This window comes from Lynx rufus, unplaced genomic scaffold, assembly GCF_022079265.1.
Source record: "Lynx rufus isolate CCGP_SWC_20201006 ecotype Redwood Valley unplaced genomic scaffold, mLynRuf1.p SCAF_8, whole genome shotgun sequence".
Taxonomy (NCBI): domain Eukaryota; kingdom Metazoa; phylum Chordata; class Mammalia; order Carnivora; family Felidae; genus Lynx; species Lynx rufus.
The window spans coordinates 101,865,406-101,882,883 of NW_025814896.1; the positions used below are offsets into that span (position 1 = coordinate 101,865,406).

General features: G+C 47.5%; 1 protein-coding gene across 1 annotated transcript; it reads right to left on the minus strand.

Annotated features, from left to right (window-relative positions):
- Positions 1-2,760: 2,760 nt before the first annotated feature.
- FABP1 (fatty acid binding protein 1) lies at positions 2,761-8,498 on the minus strand. Its single transcript, XM_047067661.1, has 4 exons — positions 8,432-8,498; positions 6,651-6,823; positions 4,687-4,779; positions 2,761-2,811 (listed from the first exon to the last, which is right to left on the minus strand). Exons 1-4 carry the CDS (start codon positions 8,496-8,498, stop codon positions 2,761-2,763), a joined length of 384 nt encoding a protein of 127 aa, XP_046923617.1.
- Positions 8,499-17,478: the final 8,980 nt, after the last annotated feature.

Here is a 17,478-nt window from a genome sequence, read left to right on the forward strand (position 1 = left end):
CCTGATTACTTTGAGACTAAGCATTCACACTGTGAATTGCCCATTAATGTGCTCACCCCACCTTCCCATTGACTTGTTGGGCTTCTTACTGATTTGGAAGAGGTTTTTATATTGTGTCAACCTCTCTTATGTAAGTCACAAATAATTTCTCCCACGCGGTTGCTTGTTTTGGAAACTGTGTTTATAGTCTCTTTTCATACAAACCTTTGTAATATGGATTAATCTTTTTCTTCATGGTTTTTGCACCTATACGTCAATATATACTGATTTATCTACTATGTCTATTTTTAATGTTTCACATTTATTCATTTAGCTCTTTAGTTCGTCTAGAACTTATTTTTGTGAATGGCGTATTGTAGTGTGCTTTAGGGTTTTTTATTTTTCTTGTATCTCCTACCTCTGAATTCTTACTGAAGCTCTGAAGCTCTTTCCTTAAGTGTGCCTCAGTCCCCCAAATTATGGGCTCCCTCTTTTTCTAAGACCCCACTCCACATATGTCAAATACTGTAGTGGAAGGCAGGAAGAATTTCATCCAATAAACTGGTGTAGATAAAATGCCAGAGGGAGGAAAAGAGTACTTTCAGCTGTGCAATTCAGGAAGTCTTCTTGAAGGAGGCAGCACTTAAATTGCTAGGGCAATGAGAAATTGTTTAGCTTGATTGGAATGTATATTATAGGAAAGGGTTGAAGCTAGATAAGGCAGGGCAGGCTATAATCAAGCAAGGGTCAGCAACCTACAGTCCATGGGTCAGATCCAGCTGTCACTTGTTTCTATATGGTGTGCAAGCTAAGAATGGTATTCTGTGTTTAAATGGTGAGAAAAAAATCAAGAGAAGAATGCTATTTTATGTCAAATGGAAATGATATGAGATTAAAATTTTTTTAATGTTTACTTTTGAGAGAGAGAGACAGAGAGTCAGAGTGAGAGAGAGAGAGAGAGAGAGAGAGAGAGAGACGGAGTAGGGGAGGGGCAGAGAGAGAGGGAAACACAGAATCTGAAGCAGCTCCAGGCTCTGAGCTGTCAGCACAGAGCCTGACGCGGGGCTCAAGCCCACAGACTGCAAAATCATGACCTGAGCTGAAGTCGGACACTTAACTGACTGAGCCACCCAGGCACCTGGAAATGATATGAAATTTAAATGTCAGTGTCCATAAAGTTTTGTTGGAACACAGCCATGCCCATTTGTTGGTGTATTGCCTGGGCCTGCTTTGTGCTATAAGAGCAGAACTGGGCAGCTGTGACGGGGACTGGATGGCCCATAATGCTGAAAATATTTACTCTCTGGCTTTTTATAGAAAAGGTTTCCTGCCTCCTGATATAGAGACATGAATGCAGGTTGAGGAGTTTGACTCTTATGTGACAGGCAATGAATTAGGAGGCTTTATGATCAGTGCTATTTTTACGGAAGAGGACTATTAGGAGGGTGGAGATTTGTAGCTGAGAGAGAGAGAGAGGGGTGGGAGATGCCATAGGGCCTGTGCAACCATCCACATAACAAGTTATGGGGTTTCAACTCCGGAAGTGGGAAGAGAGGAGGTGGCAAATGTGACAGGTTCATTCATATTTAAGGCAACTTTGTTGAGAGTGCTCTGTGGGCTGGTGCCATTCTGGGGCTGAAAGACATGATTAAGGTAGACGTGTCTGGGCTTGGCAGTTCTTTGGATGTGGGGAATGAGCACCGTATCAGCTTGCTAGGGGTGCCATTTCAAAGTACCCCGGACTGCGCAGCGTAAACAACAGAAATGTATTATCTCACAGTTCTGGAGGCCAGAAGTCTGAGATCATGGTGAAGACAGGGTCATGCTCCCTCTGAAGGAGGTAGGGAAGGATCTGTTCCAGGTCTCTCTCCTAGATTCTGGTACATCCTTGGCTTGTGGCTACATAACTCTGATCTCCGTGTGGCACACTCCTCGTGTGGATGTCTCTGTCTGCAAATGTCTCCCTTTCATAAGGACACCAGCCATAATGGATTAGGGGTCCCCCTTACCCCAGCATGACTTCCTTTTAACTTAACCAATTATATTTGCAATGTCTGTATTTCAAAATAAGGTCACAATCTGCCGTCCTGGGGGTTAGGACTTCAACATGTGAATTTTAGGGGGGGCGGGGTGCAACTCAACCTATAATGGCTACCGGAGCCTGATACAAAGTGCTGTTCAGAGAAATCTCTTTTCCACATTCTGCCTTTGCCCATAGCACAGAGGGAATGTCCACCTGACCTTCCTCTGTCCACTTCTGGTGCCTCCTGCTAAGCTCCTCCGTCAGCCCTTCTCCAGGAGAGTGAATTGTTCATTTGGTGGGTCAGAGCCTGGTCTTTTGGTTCATGTCCCTTGGTGGGCGGGGACACCGTGACCACACTGACAGGCATAGCTCCCCTTTGCCTGCGCAGCATTCCTGTTCTCTGTCCCCACAGGCAGCCAACACACCCTCTTACTCCAGCTCCTTGCCTGTCTGGATGACCAGGAACGTCATTCCAGGGCTGCTATACACATCCAGCCACATCTTGGGTTCCCTGTAGGGTCACTTGAGTGGGCAGCCTAGGGTCCACTTTCAGGGTGAGAATCACCCTTCAGACTTGACCCAGCAGGATGGAACCTGCAGATGATCAAGGTTTACAAAGATATAGGTGGTCAATGCACACTGATACTCATAGCACCATCAATGACAGGCTGTCGAGAAGAAAATACTTTTTTTTTAAAACAAAGTTCACTTTATTACATTAATTTTACACAGTAAAAGAATATGAAATGCAGACTTGTCTAAATTCTCTTGCTGATTCTCTTGAAGACAATGTTATTCAGTGTCATGGTCTGAAAGTCAAAAAAAAAAAAAAGAAAAAAATCACAAAATGTTCATCTGATGTGGAGTTGCAAAAGGTAATTAAGGCTACAAAATCATCCCAAATATGCTAGCATGAGAAACAACCCGAAGTTTTCTATAGGACCAGAGGAAGGGTTGGCAGTCTTTTCTAAAATCCCATGCCAGATCTTGGTCACTTCACTTCCTCATGTGGAGAGTTGTCCTGCCTTTTAGTGAATTCCTTTCTATATCAATGGCAGTTAGGGCAAGACCATCCAAATGGGTCCAGTCCAGTCCAATTTCTCAGTTTCATTGAGTGCCTGCTTACTACGTACCAAACACATGTTGAGGACCAAGAGCACATGTGCATGGAAACACACGTAAGCACGTAGCCTGGAACATAGTAGGTATTGCAAAATTTTCCTCCCAAAGAGCTATGAAGCATATAAAAGCATTGGACCATTGGATTAACCAGTTTTTGAATTTTTGAGGGACGTTCCTTTCTTCCACATGACCCCACCACCACTGCCCCCCACTGGTTCTCTTGAACAGGTCTGTGACAATGACACAGGGTAATGTCATCAGGGTTACAAAGGAGCCCCTTAGCTTCAGCAGCAATGGAATAGAATGGAAAGAACTAGGTTTGAACCATGGTTCTATAGCTCATTAGCTGGGTGACCTTGGACAGGTCAGCCTGTCTATTAAATCCCTCAGCCTGCCTCCCTCGCAGCAGAGGGAAAGATTAGGGGAGCTATCAAATGCATATCAAAGTACAAAAAAAGCCTATCAAAGGACTTTGGCCAGAACTGAGTCTAGGCTCATCTCCCTTCCTCCTTCTGGCACCTTCCTGATGTGCTGTGAATGTGTCCAACAGGGGTGGGACCACATGTTTCCTGGCTGACTCTCACACCCTCCCTAGTTGAGGGATTTTTCCCACTTGAACAGGGGTGCAACAGACTCCCTGGGTAGTGTTCTGCCTTCTGTTACTCCCCAAAGCAAAGAAGAGCCATGGGAATATAACTGCAGGAGAAACACTGTACTATTCACCCCCAAATCAGGGATAGGACATGGTCGACAGTCAGGCACCAAGGAGGATTGCACAACTGGTGTGTGCCATTCTGATAAGCTGCCACGAAGCTGCTATGAATATGATTCTCCTCGTAAATGCCTGTGAGCAAGTCTTGTGGCCACATCCCAGTGGCGACTGAGAAAGGAGGGCCACGCACGAACAGTGGCTCGTCCTACCAAGCACCTCTTGTTGCCCCATCCCATTTGGGTATGGGTGGAAGAAAGGAGACAGCAATGAGGAGAGAAGGAAGAACGGGGGGTTGACCCTGACCTGGAAAGTGGGGACGGAAGGGCAGACTGAAGGAACTCAGGAGAGGTGGAGAAGCACCAGCTGGGGCCCACCTCCAACACATGGGGGGTCTTGGGTGAATTAAAAAAGGACGCCCCTTCCTCAAGATACTATACTTCTATCTGCTGGGAAACTATCCAAATACACTGCACTAATTTTGTCAGAACAAGACGGTTAACTGACATGCACTTCAAGATGGTAATAAGAATACAAGTCTACACCATCTATAATGGGAGTGGCTCCCTGTAGGGTTGTGCAGGGTACAGCTGTGGAGGACGGCCCTGTGTGACAGGCCCAGATCAGAGGAACCCTAGTTCTGCCATTCCCTGGCTGTGTGTTGCCTCAGTTTCCCCACTTAGAAAACTTAGGGTTGTTGGGTAGATAGAATGTGTGTAAAGTGCCGAACATAATGGGTCCTCAGTAAGTGGTAGCAGAGACTGACAACAGGAAAGGTGATAGAGCTCCTCCCCCCTCTACCTCTCCCCTCCCCTCAAGCACCGGGAACCATAAGCTCAGAGGGCCAACTTACGTTGGTGATTATGTCGCCATTGAGTTCGGTCACAGACTTGATGCCTTTGAAAGTTGTCACCAGCTTATTGTCACCTTCCATCTGAACCACTGCCTGCAGGAGACAGAAGGGATGACCTGTGAGGAACGTCTCGCTGATGAGGCTGGCTCCTCCCCTGCGGGGGTCTCTGCTTACGGCAACCTCAGCCTAGCATACCCCCTTGTTCTCCAGCTCTAAAGATGGGAGGTTCATTTAAAAGCTAAAGAAGGGGCGCCTGGGTGGCTCAGTTGGTTAAGGGTCAGATTTTGCCTCAGGTCATGATCTCCCGTGGGTTCAAGCCCTGCATTGGGCTCTGTGCTGACAGCTTGCGGAGCCTGGAGCCTGCTTCAGATTCTGTGTCTCTGTCTCTCTCTCTCTGCCCCTCCCCTGCTCACACTCTGCCTCTTTCTGTCTCTCAAAAATAAATACAAATTAGATAAAAATTTAAAACCTAAAGAAAATGTCAGGGCTCCTTTTGTCAAACTTTTATTTTTTTTATTTTTTTTTAACGTTTTTAATTTTATTTTTGAGAGAGACAGAGACAGATTGCGAGCTGAGGAGGGGCAGAGAGAGGGGGAGACACAGAATCCGAAACAGGCTCCAGGCTCCGAGCTGTCAGCACAGAGCCTGACACGGGGCTCGAACCCATGAACCGTGATATCATGACCTGAGCTGAAGTCGGCCTCTTAACCGAAGGAGCCACCCAGGGGCCCCAAAAACTTTTGATTTATGATATGTGAACTAGAAATGAGCATAGGACACCGAAGTGGTGTCGACTACAAGCACTAAAATAAAATCAGTAAAATCTTAATTGTCCAAGCTGATGGAAAGAGGTAGTAGCAAAATTCCAACTACTGGCCAGTTGGGAAAACACATATTTAGCTTTGGTATGTATTCCTTCTGGCATGTTTATATTTTCTATCGTGGTCTCTGTTTCAAGCCTTATGCGCCCAGGAAGAAGCAACAGAAACCCAGCAAGTAACAGAAGACCCTGGCCAAAGTTAGAAATTTGCCTCCAGGATAGACAATTAGAAAAAGACACTGTGGTAAAACCTGTAAGGGCTTGCCCCTTACTATGGGCCTCTCAAGACAATTTCCTGTTACAGATTTCCTGAGCTGTGATGTTATATCTGGAGAAGCGGAAATAAGAGGCCATCAGAAGAGGTAAAAAGGCCAGCATGCTGAGGCCGATGCATAAAGTTGTCTGGAGGGGAAGGGTAAAGATGGCTGCTCTGTGGCGTTGGCTGTGCTGGGGGTGTGTGGACTTTCCCAAGGAGGAAGAGAGGTCTCTAGTGAGGAGCCTCCTGCCCCCTGGATTTCTCTGCCATCTCCTTCTGACCACTCCCATAGTCTACACCTAGCTCTTACTGCACACCCTGAGCCACAGCCCAGCGGAATGATGGTGCCCTGCCCGCTGCCTTCAGTCAGGGAAGGGTGTCTGTGCCCATTTTACAGATGAGGTAGCTGAGGCCAGGGGCCCGGACTCAGTCTGAGGGCCTGCCTGGGGTCTTGGTATTCTGGTATTCTTGATATCGCCAGCCCCTCCTCCAGGAAGTCTCTCCCCATGACTAGCAGCTCTAGGATCAGCAAGGCCAGTTTCCTTTGGGCTCAGGGATGACATCACAGCTCTGCTTAGGGTTTTTCGCTGACTCCTGCTTGTCTGGGCCTGGGAGAACTTGTGACTGGTCCCCCCATATCCTCCACATGGGAGAGCTCGGGTTCTTGGGTCAGAGCACCCACCCAGTCACAGGAAAACAGGAAGGGTTTCCTTAGAGCTTCTTCCCTAGAGCTGTCTTGTCTTTCTGCCTCCCAGCCCAGAGGTGGGTTCAGAGATAAGGTATCCATGGTGGGGACTGTGAGGTGAGAGCCTGGTGGGATGAAGCCCTGCGGCCAGTTTCCAAGGAAAGTTCCAGAACCAGAGGGTGGCTCGAGGGGGCACCTCCTACCTTGACCTTCTCCCCAGTCATGGTCTCCAGCTCACACTCCTCCCCCAAAGTGAACTCATTTTGGATCACTTTGGACCCCGTGGTGATGGTGAGCTTGAAGTGCTTCCCGTTCTGCACGATCTCTGACACCCCCTTGATGTCCTTCCCCTTCTGGATGAGTTCGTCAGGCAGACCTGGTGGAAACCATGTGAGGTTCAGAGATGAGCAGAGGTGGGGATTGCCAGGCGACGGTCACAGAAAAACTTTGTGGTGCGGGGCAGGGGGGGAGGCGCCGTGCCCCCCCAGAGACCGCAGGCACGAACCAAGTCCTGTGAGCAACATGGGCTGACCTCTGAAGGGAAAGGTTGGTGGCCTGCCTCGGTCTGACCTGGCGGTCTGCTGTTTTGCCAGGAGGGTTGTAAAGAGGACACTCCTGGGTCCCGCAGAACCTGTCCTCTGGTGAGCACCCTGGTTCTCGCTCGCTCTCCCTCCTCACGCCAGACTTTGCTCTCTGAGTGTCAGCGTGCCATTCTCCACACCCAGACTGACTACACGGTTCGTTTTCTGAGCCAGGTCCCTACTTGAGAGTGAGAGGAGCAGCTACGAATAAGGTGCCGGGGCAACACTCACAAGCTGGGGTTGTGTCCACAAAGCCTCCTTCCCCTACCCCTGCCTCAGCCTCTGCTGTCGAGGCTCTTGAGGAAGGCACAGTGGGAGTCCCTCACCCTGGGACAGAGCTTCACAAATTTCAGGCCATATCTATACTGTTAAACAAATTGAGGTCCACGTGCAGTGTCAGTGGGGGTGGAGTGTCCTATGGCCCAGGTAAAGGATTCGAAAGAGAGATGATATGACACCCTATAGGAGAAGAGCCTAGCCCTTGCCTATCCCTGAGGGTCCTCCTCTCCTGCCTTCTGTCTTCCCCACCCTGTCCCTCCTGGGCACCCTTCTTTGGCACATCGACCCTTTATTCAGAGGGTTCCCGCTACCTGGAGCACATTCCCCTCTCCCTGTCCCCTAGGGGACATTCGCTCATCTTCCAAGGCCCAGCCTAGGCTCACCTTCACCACCACCAAGCCTTCCATCCATGCCCTCCCGCGAGCACCTCATCCTTCTGCACATGACTCTGGGAGTCACAGGGGATTAGAGTTGGGTCTCTGGAACCAGCCTCTACTTCAAATCCCAAGGCAGACACTCCTGCCTGTATGAACTTGCTCAGGATCACTTAACCTTCTTAGGCCTCAGTTGTCTTGACTGTGAAATGGGAAAAATACTAGTACCCAACTTAGAGATTTGTGGTGAGGATTTATTACATGTGAAGGGCCTAGCACAGTGCTTGGCAGTGAGTCAGTGCTCAGTACACATCAGGGGATACTTTATTGCATCTATCTCGTCTCTTTGTCTGTCTGTAAACTGTGACTTGGAAATGTGGCTCATGGTTATCTGTCTCCCTGGTATCCATCCAACATGGCATATGATTGGAGTTGAATCAATGTTAGAAGAATGAATGAATGAATGAATGAATGAGTAGGCTCACACAGTGAGGTACCAGCAGAGATTGCTTCGATCCAGATCAGCCCCTAGCTTGGTGCTTTCCACTTGCCTATGAAGTAGCCTCGTCCAGTGAGTGATACTAGCACAAGCCACAGATATCTGCAGAGGATGCACCACATGGCCTCTGGCCTGTGCAGAGCCTGAAACTTTCCTCCCATCCCAGCATCGAGACTCTGATTCGCTACCCCTGGCAGGGCCAGACCCTCATCGCCATGACCCCCAGCCTTGGCGTCCCGCCCAGCACTTACCGACTGCCTTCATGAAGGCCTCAAAGTTTTCCTGGCTCTGTAGTTGGTACTTGCCGGAGAAGTTCATGGTGGCGATGAGGCTCCCTCCACAGCTGATCTGCAGCTCTGTGGGCTGCGATGTCCAGTGTGGGCTGATTTATAGGGGGCTCCTTCCGCTTCGAATGTTGGCCATAGGTCAGCAGCTGTCGACTCCTTTATGGCCAGGTTCAAACATTAACTGCTAGGAGCAATGGTCAACGATAAAAAAACCAGGATGGGCACAGCAGTGGTTTGCTCTAATTCAGCAAACATTAGTGGAGGTCAGTCAAGTGCAAAGCCCTAAGTCCCCGCGACTTTAATGTGCTAATCCTCCATGAAATGTAAATTTGTGTGTATATGTATGCTTACATATATGTACACACATATATGTTCCTGCATGCACAGGTATGTGTGCATATGTGTGGAAGTGTGTGCATATACATGCGCGTGTGTTGGGATGTAGATACACAGAAAAATACCGAAGAACCCCTTTAAACTCAGAACTTCACCTTATTGGGCGTCTGGGTGGCTCAGTCATTAAGCATCTGACTTTGGTTCAGGTCACGATCTCAGGGTTCATGAGCTTGAGTCTCACCTCTGGCCTCACTTCTCTTTGTCCCTCTCTCCACCCTCACTCACTTGTGCCCCCTCTCTCTCTAATAATAATAAAAAAGGAACAAAAAACCTTCATCTTATTTACATAACCTTATGATCTCTTCCACTTTTATCATTACACAAACTTAATTTTTACAAAGTTGTCATAAACTCCTAGAGCTATTTTGTATTCTGGTAATCCTCTTGATAATTGTAAGCTCTGCATAATCCACATCAGTCTTCGTTTAAAGATGTCAAAGTACTACGTACTGAAGGGCAGATGGGAACCATTGAAATGGGGTGTATGGAAATTGAGATGCACTTTATTAGGCAGAGACGAGGTAGGAGAAAGAAAGCAGGTAGTACGTGCTGGGCTGTACATATTGACAGCTGAAGGTGTCAGGGGCGCCCATGCCCGGGTTTGCTTTCCCGATGAGACTCTGCCCATCCTTCACCTCCACCTGATCACCTCCTCTATAAACCTTCTGGGCTCCTGGAGCACTTCACAAATACCTATCATCCAAATCCTACTGGGATTATTTCTCTATGTATTCTTTTTCATTTCTTCCTTTCATTTCATTCCCAATACCCAGCACATAGCAATTGTCCAATTCATGATGAGTCAGCAAATAAAAACCATCAAAGGATAATGAGGCCATGGATCTTCTTGTTAAAGGAAAATAAGAAACATGGAGTAGTCGGGTTGGCCCATTATCCCCTCAAATCACTGAAACCCTGGGGCTGGGCAGCCAGGATCAGAGTGTGTGTGTGTGTGTGTGTGTGTGTGTGTGTGTGTGTGTCTAACCGGGCATGTATGCCTAGATGAATCTCCAGTGTGAGAGGAGGTGAACAGGGCTGGCAACATGTGACCCCAGACCCCAGGGCCAGCCACTGTCTTCCCATCCCTGCCCATTCTTTCTCCTTCTCCTGCACCAGAAGAATCTACTCTGCCATTCCAGCCTGCACCAGGGAGATCACAGCCAGAGTCCTCTGTTTCCTGGAAGTGCTCTCCCCTGCCAGGAGATCCTGTCTGTTCTCGTCTGCAGCACGATCCCCAGGAAGCCTACATGCTCACTTACCCACCTGCCAACTCTGGGCTCCTGGGGGTCTGCTCTGGAGACCCAGCAGCCCTCAGGTTCTGGTTGTAGATGAGCCAGGGGACAGGTGAGTGGACGAAGGTTCGTGCCAAGGACGCTGGAAGACAAACCTAAGGAGGAGCACGGCACTCATGCAAGTGCGTCAGCCCACAGTAGAGGCGCACTCTGTTATTTCCAACTCCCTCACACATCCTCTCCCAAACCTCCAGAATCTGAAACATGGTGATCCGGCAAAGTACCTGAGAAGTCCTCTCATCCACCCATGTGCTCAATGTCAAAGTCCTCCTCCCTTCTGTGGAGAGATCACTCCCTTCTGAGCGGCATGTGCAGAGGGCACTGGTTGCCTGCCATCATGTGGATCCTAACACCAGTCAACCTTTCCTTCCAGCGCAGAGAGGTGCTCACCTCTGCCCTCTCTGCTCAGTCCTCCTCCTCTGACAGTGCCCAGGACACAAAGTGCTTTCCAGGGCACAGGTCAGGATGGTCCCTGGTGAACACTAAGCAGGCTTGTATGTCCAGAACTCACAGGCATTTTTAGCTACCTCAAATGCCCTTGCACCTAGCTGGCAGTGAGAGAGTGGCTCACAGGATGACAGGCACATCGTCTCATCTTATTCGGAACCTTGATTATGTACCTTTATATATGTCTTATTGTATTGAGTGTGCCCACAGTAGACCCTAATCTCCTCCGTGTGGGACAATGATTTTTTATTTTATATATGTATATGTAAGGAAGTCAAAAATCCAGTGTCTTAAGAATTAGCATCAGAATTCCTCTCTGATATGAACTGTGTGTGTGTGTGTGTGTGTGTGTGTGTGTGTGTGAATGGCTAAAGAAGCTGCTTGGGAGAGAGTGAGTGAAACCTACGGTCTGTGGTCAACCAGGGCTAAGCTAGTGATGGGGAAGGACTTCTGGGTTGTGCAGGACCCAGGGAGAGGCTTGGTTGTGTCTTCTTTCTCCACCTGGACATCAGGGAAAGGAAAGAACAGTGCAGCAGGCAAAAAGGAGGGGAAACCACTGAGTGGGTATGGGGTGATGGGTCACAAAGACACCCCCAGTGACCGTGAGGCACTAAGGGCTTCCAGGAAAGCTAATGTTGAATTTGAAGCTGCTCATTGGCCACAAAGTGAATCTCTATCCATTTTTTTAAATTCTCTCCCCAGCTATCTCAAATGCTTCATATAAATTATGATTTATAATTCATAAATCAATACATGTGCAAATAGAAAATGATGAAGGGCTGAGCTTCATTTCCAGATTGATGTGCTGGAGTTGAAACAGTGTAGAACTTCCTCAACTTACGATGGTGTCACATCCCAACAAACCCATTGTGAGCTAAAAATGTGTCTAATCCACCTGACCTACTGAACATCGTAGCTTAGCCCAGCCCACCTTACATGTACTCGGGATACTTACATTAGCCTACAGCTGGGCAAAACCATCTAACACAAAGCCTATTATATGATATAGTATTGAATATCTCATGTATTTTATTGACTACTGTACTGAAAGTGAAAAACAGAAAAGTTTGCCTGGGTACAGAATGGCTGTTAGTGTATGGGTTGTTTAACTCTTGCGATCCCATGGCTGATGGAGCCAAGGCTCTTTGTTGCAGCCCAGCATCACAAGAGACAATCGTACTGCATATCACCAGCCTGGGAAAGCATCAAAAGTCACAAAGTACGGGTTCTATTGAATGAGTATCACTTTCACACCATCGTAAACTCAAAAACTCCCAAGATGAACATAGGTCAGGGACTGTCTGTATCAGAGAGTAGAGTGTCTATGGGAGTACAGTCCCTCCAAGGATCCCCAGAAATCTTAGCGAGGGGTTTGGGGGAAATTAATCTAATTTTATCCAAATCCCAGAGTGCCATGTGGTCTGAGATGGCATCTGTACGACGTAGGCTAATAGCAACTGACTAACAGCTAGTGTGTGTCTGTCTAATGGCCATAGTGACTGAGTGCTGGACTAAATTCAAGTCATGCTTGAGACCCCACCCACCCCACCTCACCTGCCACCTACCCAAAGAACTTTTCAAACACTTATCAAGGAGTAAATCAGTAAAAATTTGCAGCAGTGGGGAGCATAGGAGCTCTGTAGTCTAAAGCCAATGAAATAACCACTAAGAAAATGGCAATGATGAGGCCATTTAAACCCCCATCCCCCAGCCATTAAGTGTTCCATCTGGGAGGATCTCCTGGCAGTGCCTTGGATACACCATGCTCTCTTGTGCCAGCACTGGCTGCCCAGCATCTCTCCTCAGATAAAGGGATACCTGGGTCTACATCTAGACCCTCTCCCCTTAACCACAGATGTCAAATGACACACCCCATAGTGCTGTTCTCTGGGCTCCAAGGTGGAGAGCAGGAAGGAAGGTCATGAATTTTTCTCTTTAGAGGAAGTTAGCACCCATCCCAGAGCCCTGTCAGGAAGCCTGGGATAGGAACTCCTTTTCTGGTATCTGAGAGCTGACTCTTTCCAGACCCTTCTGCCTGCCTCTGTACTTCTTGCCTACTCAGTCCAGGCAGCACCTGGGCATGATTCACTCAGAGGCTGGTCAATGGACTGGCACAACAACGAAGACCCACCAGCTTTTGGAGCAAAGAGCCTGACAGACATGAAGCAAGGACCTCCTCTCTCCCCAAGATCCCAGAGAGGGCCTTCTCAGGCAATCGGCAATGGCCTCTTTTGACCCCTACCCCCCATTTTTTTTTTAGTGAGTCTTGGGGCCAAGAAGGTTAGTGGCCATTTCAAAATCTAACACTTGTAAGTAGCTTTCCATAAAATTAGGAGAGAGTTATGATATCCCCTGCCCACAAGCTAAGCAAACACAAGAAGAGATAAGCTTAACTGCAATGACAAAGTTCAAGTGGCTTTCAAGAAGAAGAAGAAAAAAAAAAGACTCTCACTTCATGGGAGCAATGTGTGATTTCTCAACCCCCAAACAATAATGCCTTCCCACTTCCCACTAGACATCCCTTCTCATGCTCCCTCTTCGGATGAGCAGTGTGGAGGCATGGGAGAAGGGGAGACGTGCTCTTGGTGGTCAGAATATGACTGGCATTCATTTTAAGCCAGGTACCTCTACAGTTGTATCTGATCCCGGGGTGTCCGCAGTGCCAGCCTGCCCATTCCAGGGTGTTCCAGGAGGTGCCCTGAGCTGCCCATACTTCTGCAAGAGGCAGGGCTGCGGAGGGGAAGGACTTGGGTTTGGGCCCGGATTTCTCTCCCTGATGTGTGATCCTGAACAAATCACTCAGCCTTATGGAGCCTCTACTTCCTTTTCTGTGAAATGGTCACGGCATTCTCTGCCTTGTGAAAGCACTGTGTAAACTGTCAAGTCCTTCAGGACCGTGAAGCTCCTATCAGAGGGGGCCAGAGCACTTTGCATTGGCTTTTCCAGGTGTCTCAGAGGTATCTCCAGCCCAGGACCAATTTTTATGTGTACCTCTTGGCTTGGGGACAAGCTCCTTCACATCTCTCTGGGCTGGTGGGTAGTGCCTTCCAACCCTGCCGGCCATCTCTCCCACTTTGTGTATTTTACAAGCCCGAGGCCCCATCTCCTGCTCCTGAGGGCATGGAAACCCACATTCTTGGCCAACAGGACTTATTTCCAGGTCTGGCCACCCCTCCCCTGCAGGCAGCCCAGCCTCATCAAACTGCTTACTGTTCTTTCAGTTTCCTCTGTGCTCGTGGAACTTGGGGATTTTTCTTTCTTTTTTTCTTGTGACCTCAGCTGTATATCTGAAAGACTGTTAGGGTTCAGCCTGCACATTTTTGCCATGCTGAGGGAAGAGCTTACATCAGCTCAGTTGGCCACGTCATGGGACCTGGAAGACTTGTGATTTTATTTTTTAAAAAAAAATTTTTTTTTCAACGTTTTTATTTATTTTTGGGACAGAGAGAGACCGAGCATGAACGGGGGAGGGGCAGAGAGAGAGGGAGACACAGAATCGGAAACAGGCTCCAGGCTCCAGGCTCCGAGCCATCAGCCCAGAGCCCGACGCGGGGCTCGAACTCACAGACCGCGAGATCGTGACCTGGCTGAAGTCGGACGCTTAACCGACTGCGCCACCTAGGCGCCCCAACTTGTGATTTTATTATGTGCTGTCTTAAATCCTTTTGGTGGGATTCCGGGATGCACATTTTTCAACAAAAAATTTTTGAAAGACATTATTTTTATTTATTTATTTATTTACTTTTAGAGACAGAGTGAGCAAGGAAGAGGCAGAGAGAGGGAGAGAGAGAATCCTGAGGAGGCTCCAATGCTGGCAGCACAGAGACCTTAACCAAAATCAAGAGTCAGGTGCTTAACCCTTAACCCACTAGCTGAGGTGGCCCCAAAAGACATTCCTTAAGCTTTGCTTTTCATATGCTTATTCTATCTCGAGCATTGCATTTCCTTAAAGAACCCTCTGTAAAAGACTATCCAGTATTTAGAATGGAATCTGCCTTAAAACCATCCAATATCCGTGGCATTTTTAGACGTCTGCCTGCTTGAAGAACCCAATGGGGCCCAAAAGTGCAAATATGATAAACAAACTTTGTGGGTGGTGGTTTGCACTGTGAAAAGAATCACACTACACAGACTGCACTGAAAAGTCCACTTAACAAAATTTCCCTTTATAACTTTTAGGACTATCCTTGTTGTAGAAAGGGAAACCTTCCTGTGATTTATTTAAGCCACCCCTCCACCCCCGCCCCACGAGTTCTCCTTTACTGTGACACAGTGGAGTGGAAAATCCTGTGGATTCTGTGGCAGGCAATGGGGATGACTTGTGAGCTGATGTAATCAAGAGACAACTCAAAACTTATCTGTAAGTCTTGTTTATTAGGCTCCTATTTTGGCTGTGAAGCTAATAGTGTTTGCTTGTCCTATGTCCCTGTGTCCTTGTGTCCCTTGCCCTCTGAGGGTTGAAAGCTAGTCCAGTTGGCCTCGAAGTCAGCCTGACACTTCAAAGAGAAATCTTGCCAGCCTGTCACCTCTGCCCTGCAACTCTGCCTTCTCTCTGCTTTAGAGCCATGAGTCACCAGCCCTTCAGAGCTGGGACGGCCACTCCACTGACATCTCTCAAGGTTCAGCTCCACGTTCCCTCACCATACAGTCCTCCTGAGGTCTCTGCTTTCTCTACTCCCCTAGACCAAAGTACCCAATGGCAATTTTTAATATGTTCCCTTAATTCTATTGTGTTAACAGTGATAAAATAGCAGCTTCTATTAACTGAACACTAAGTAGATAGTCTTTCTGTGCCATCTCATCAAATTCTCAGAACAATACTATAAGGTAAGTGTTATATTCCCATTTTTCAGATGAGAAAGCTAAAGTACAAAGAGGTTAATAACTGCTTCTAGGTACCAAATAAGAAGTTGGTAAAAAGGAACATGAACCCAGTCTGTTGGACCCCAAAGCTTATATTTTTTACCTTTATTATTTCCATATTATAATTTTTAAAGGTATACCTTGCTTACTTTCCTGAAAATTCTTCTGCACCAGAGCTTAGCTTGCACTTTCCATAGAGTGTGTGTCTGGAAAATGTTGGTAGGACAATAGTCCAGATGCCATTGACCTCTTGGGTCATTCATGGTTGACTTACTGTTGGCTCAGAAGTGTCCTATTAGTCTAGATCAAGTAACCTGACGGTCCATGTGTATGAAGACAAAACTCAAAGAAATGAAAGATCCAGGGGTAGCTGCTGGGCCCTTGTGTTCAGGAGAGGTACAGTGCAAAGCATATTTCACTAAATTCTAATTCTTTAATGGTAGGATCTATAGTTCTTCCTATATTGGTTTTACTGGAATATCCCATATGGGTCACTCTGTAAGCACACCCCTGTGCTCTGTGGTGATCATGCACATCATTCTGTTCCCTCCTCCAGGGTTTCCTGGGAAGCCTTTCCCCAGCTTCAATCCCAACAAAGCCACAGGCATCCAATGATTCACCTACTTGTCAAGTATTCACTCAGCAAGCATACTCTGACCTACTATGTGAAATTGTTGAGGGGAGAGCTACGTTTTGAATCCACAAAGGAACTCACTGTGTAGTAGGGAGCACAATGAGAATTTAAGCTGCCTTTTGACTAGGATGAAGTTTGAATAAAATTTCAAAATAGGGGTGTCTGGGTGGCTCAGTCGGTTAAGCATCCAACTCCTGGTTTTGGCTCAGGTAATGATCTCACAGTTTCTGGGTTTGGACCCCATGTCGGACTCCATGCCGACAGCATGGAGACTGCTTGGGATTCTCTCTCTCCCTCTCTGTCTGTCCCTCCCCTGCTTTCTCTCTCTCTCAAAATAAATAAAATAAACTTAAAAAAAACTTCAAAATGTAGGGAATGATTGAATTAATAAATGAAGGAATATTCTGGTCAGGGAAGGAGTCAAAATACTTTCACGAATAGAGAACAAAGCATGCAAAGACATGGAAAAATAGGCTGCTGTTGAACAAAGCGTGAGGTTCAGGGAAAAAAAGTAGAGAGGAAAAGGGAAGAGTCTCTGCAGGCGTACTGGGGATGGTGGCCAGAAAGGGAGGCCACAGCCAGACAGTGAGGGAGAGATTGGATTGGATCCCCAGACGAGAGTCTATATACCCAGAATGGAGTATGTATCAGCACAGGAGATGATTTTTAGATGGTACATGGATGAACACTTTTATGTTGATATATTAATGTTAATAGTTATGCATGCAGTCTAATATAGATTTGGAAAATATACACCAACTTATGACCTCATAGATGTTATTGCTTAGGACAAGGGAAAGTTGTTTTTTAAGGAGCAACTTAGATTGGGGCGCCTGGGTGGCGCAGTCGGTTAAGCGTCTGACTTCAGCCAGGTCACGATCTCACGGTCCGGGAGTTCGAGCCCCGCGTCAGGCTCTGGGCTGATGGCTCAGAGCCTGGAGCCTGTTTCCGATTCTGTGTCTCCCTCTCTCTGTGACCCTCCCCCGTTCATGCTCTGTCTCTCTCTGTCCCAAAAATAAATAAACGTTGAAAAAAAAAAAATTAAAAAAAAAAAAAAAAGGAGCAACTTAGAGAAAAATAGTACATCACTAATAGTACAGAAAACAGAAAGTGCCCTAGGCATTTCAAATGAGGAAATTTAATACAGGGGATTAGTCACCAAGGTTTTAGAAGAGCTGGAACAACCAAAGAAAGGACGTTCAAGGATATTTATGCCCCTGGGCTGGGCTCCAGAGGCCTACACTTGCTTCTAGAGTGTTGGAGGTTGCTGATGCCTTCAGTGCTGGATTCAGTAAACGGCTGCCACCTTGGCTCAGGCATGAGTGACTGACAGGGGGCCACCCCCAGCCAGGCTGCTGGAATCTAGAGCCCCTGCATTC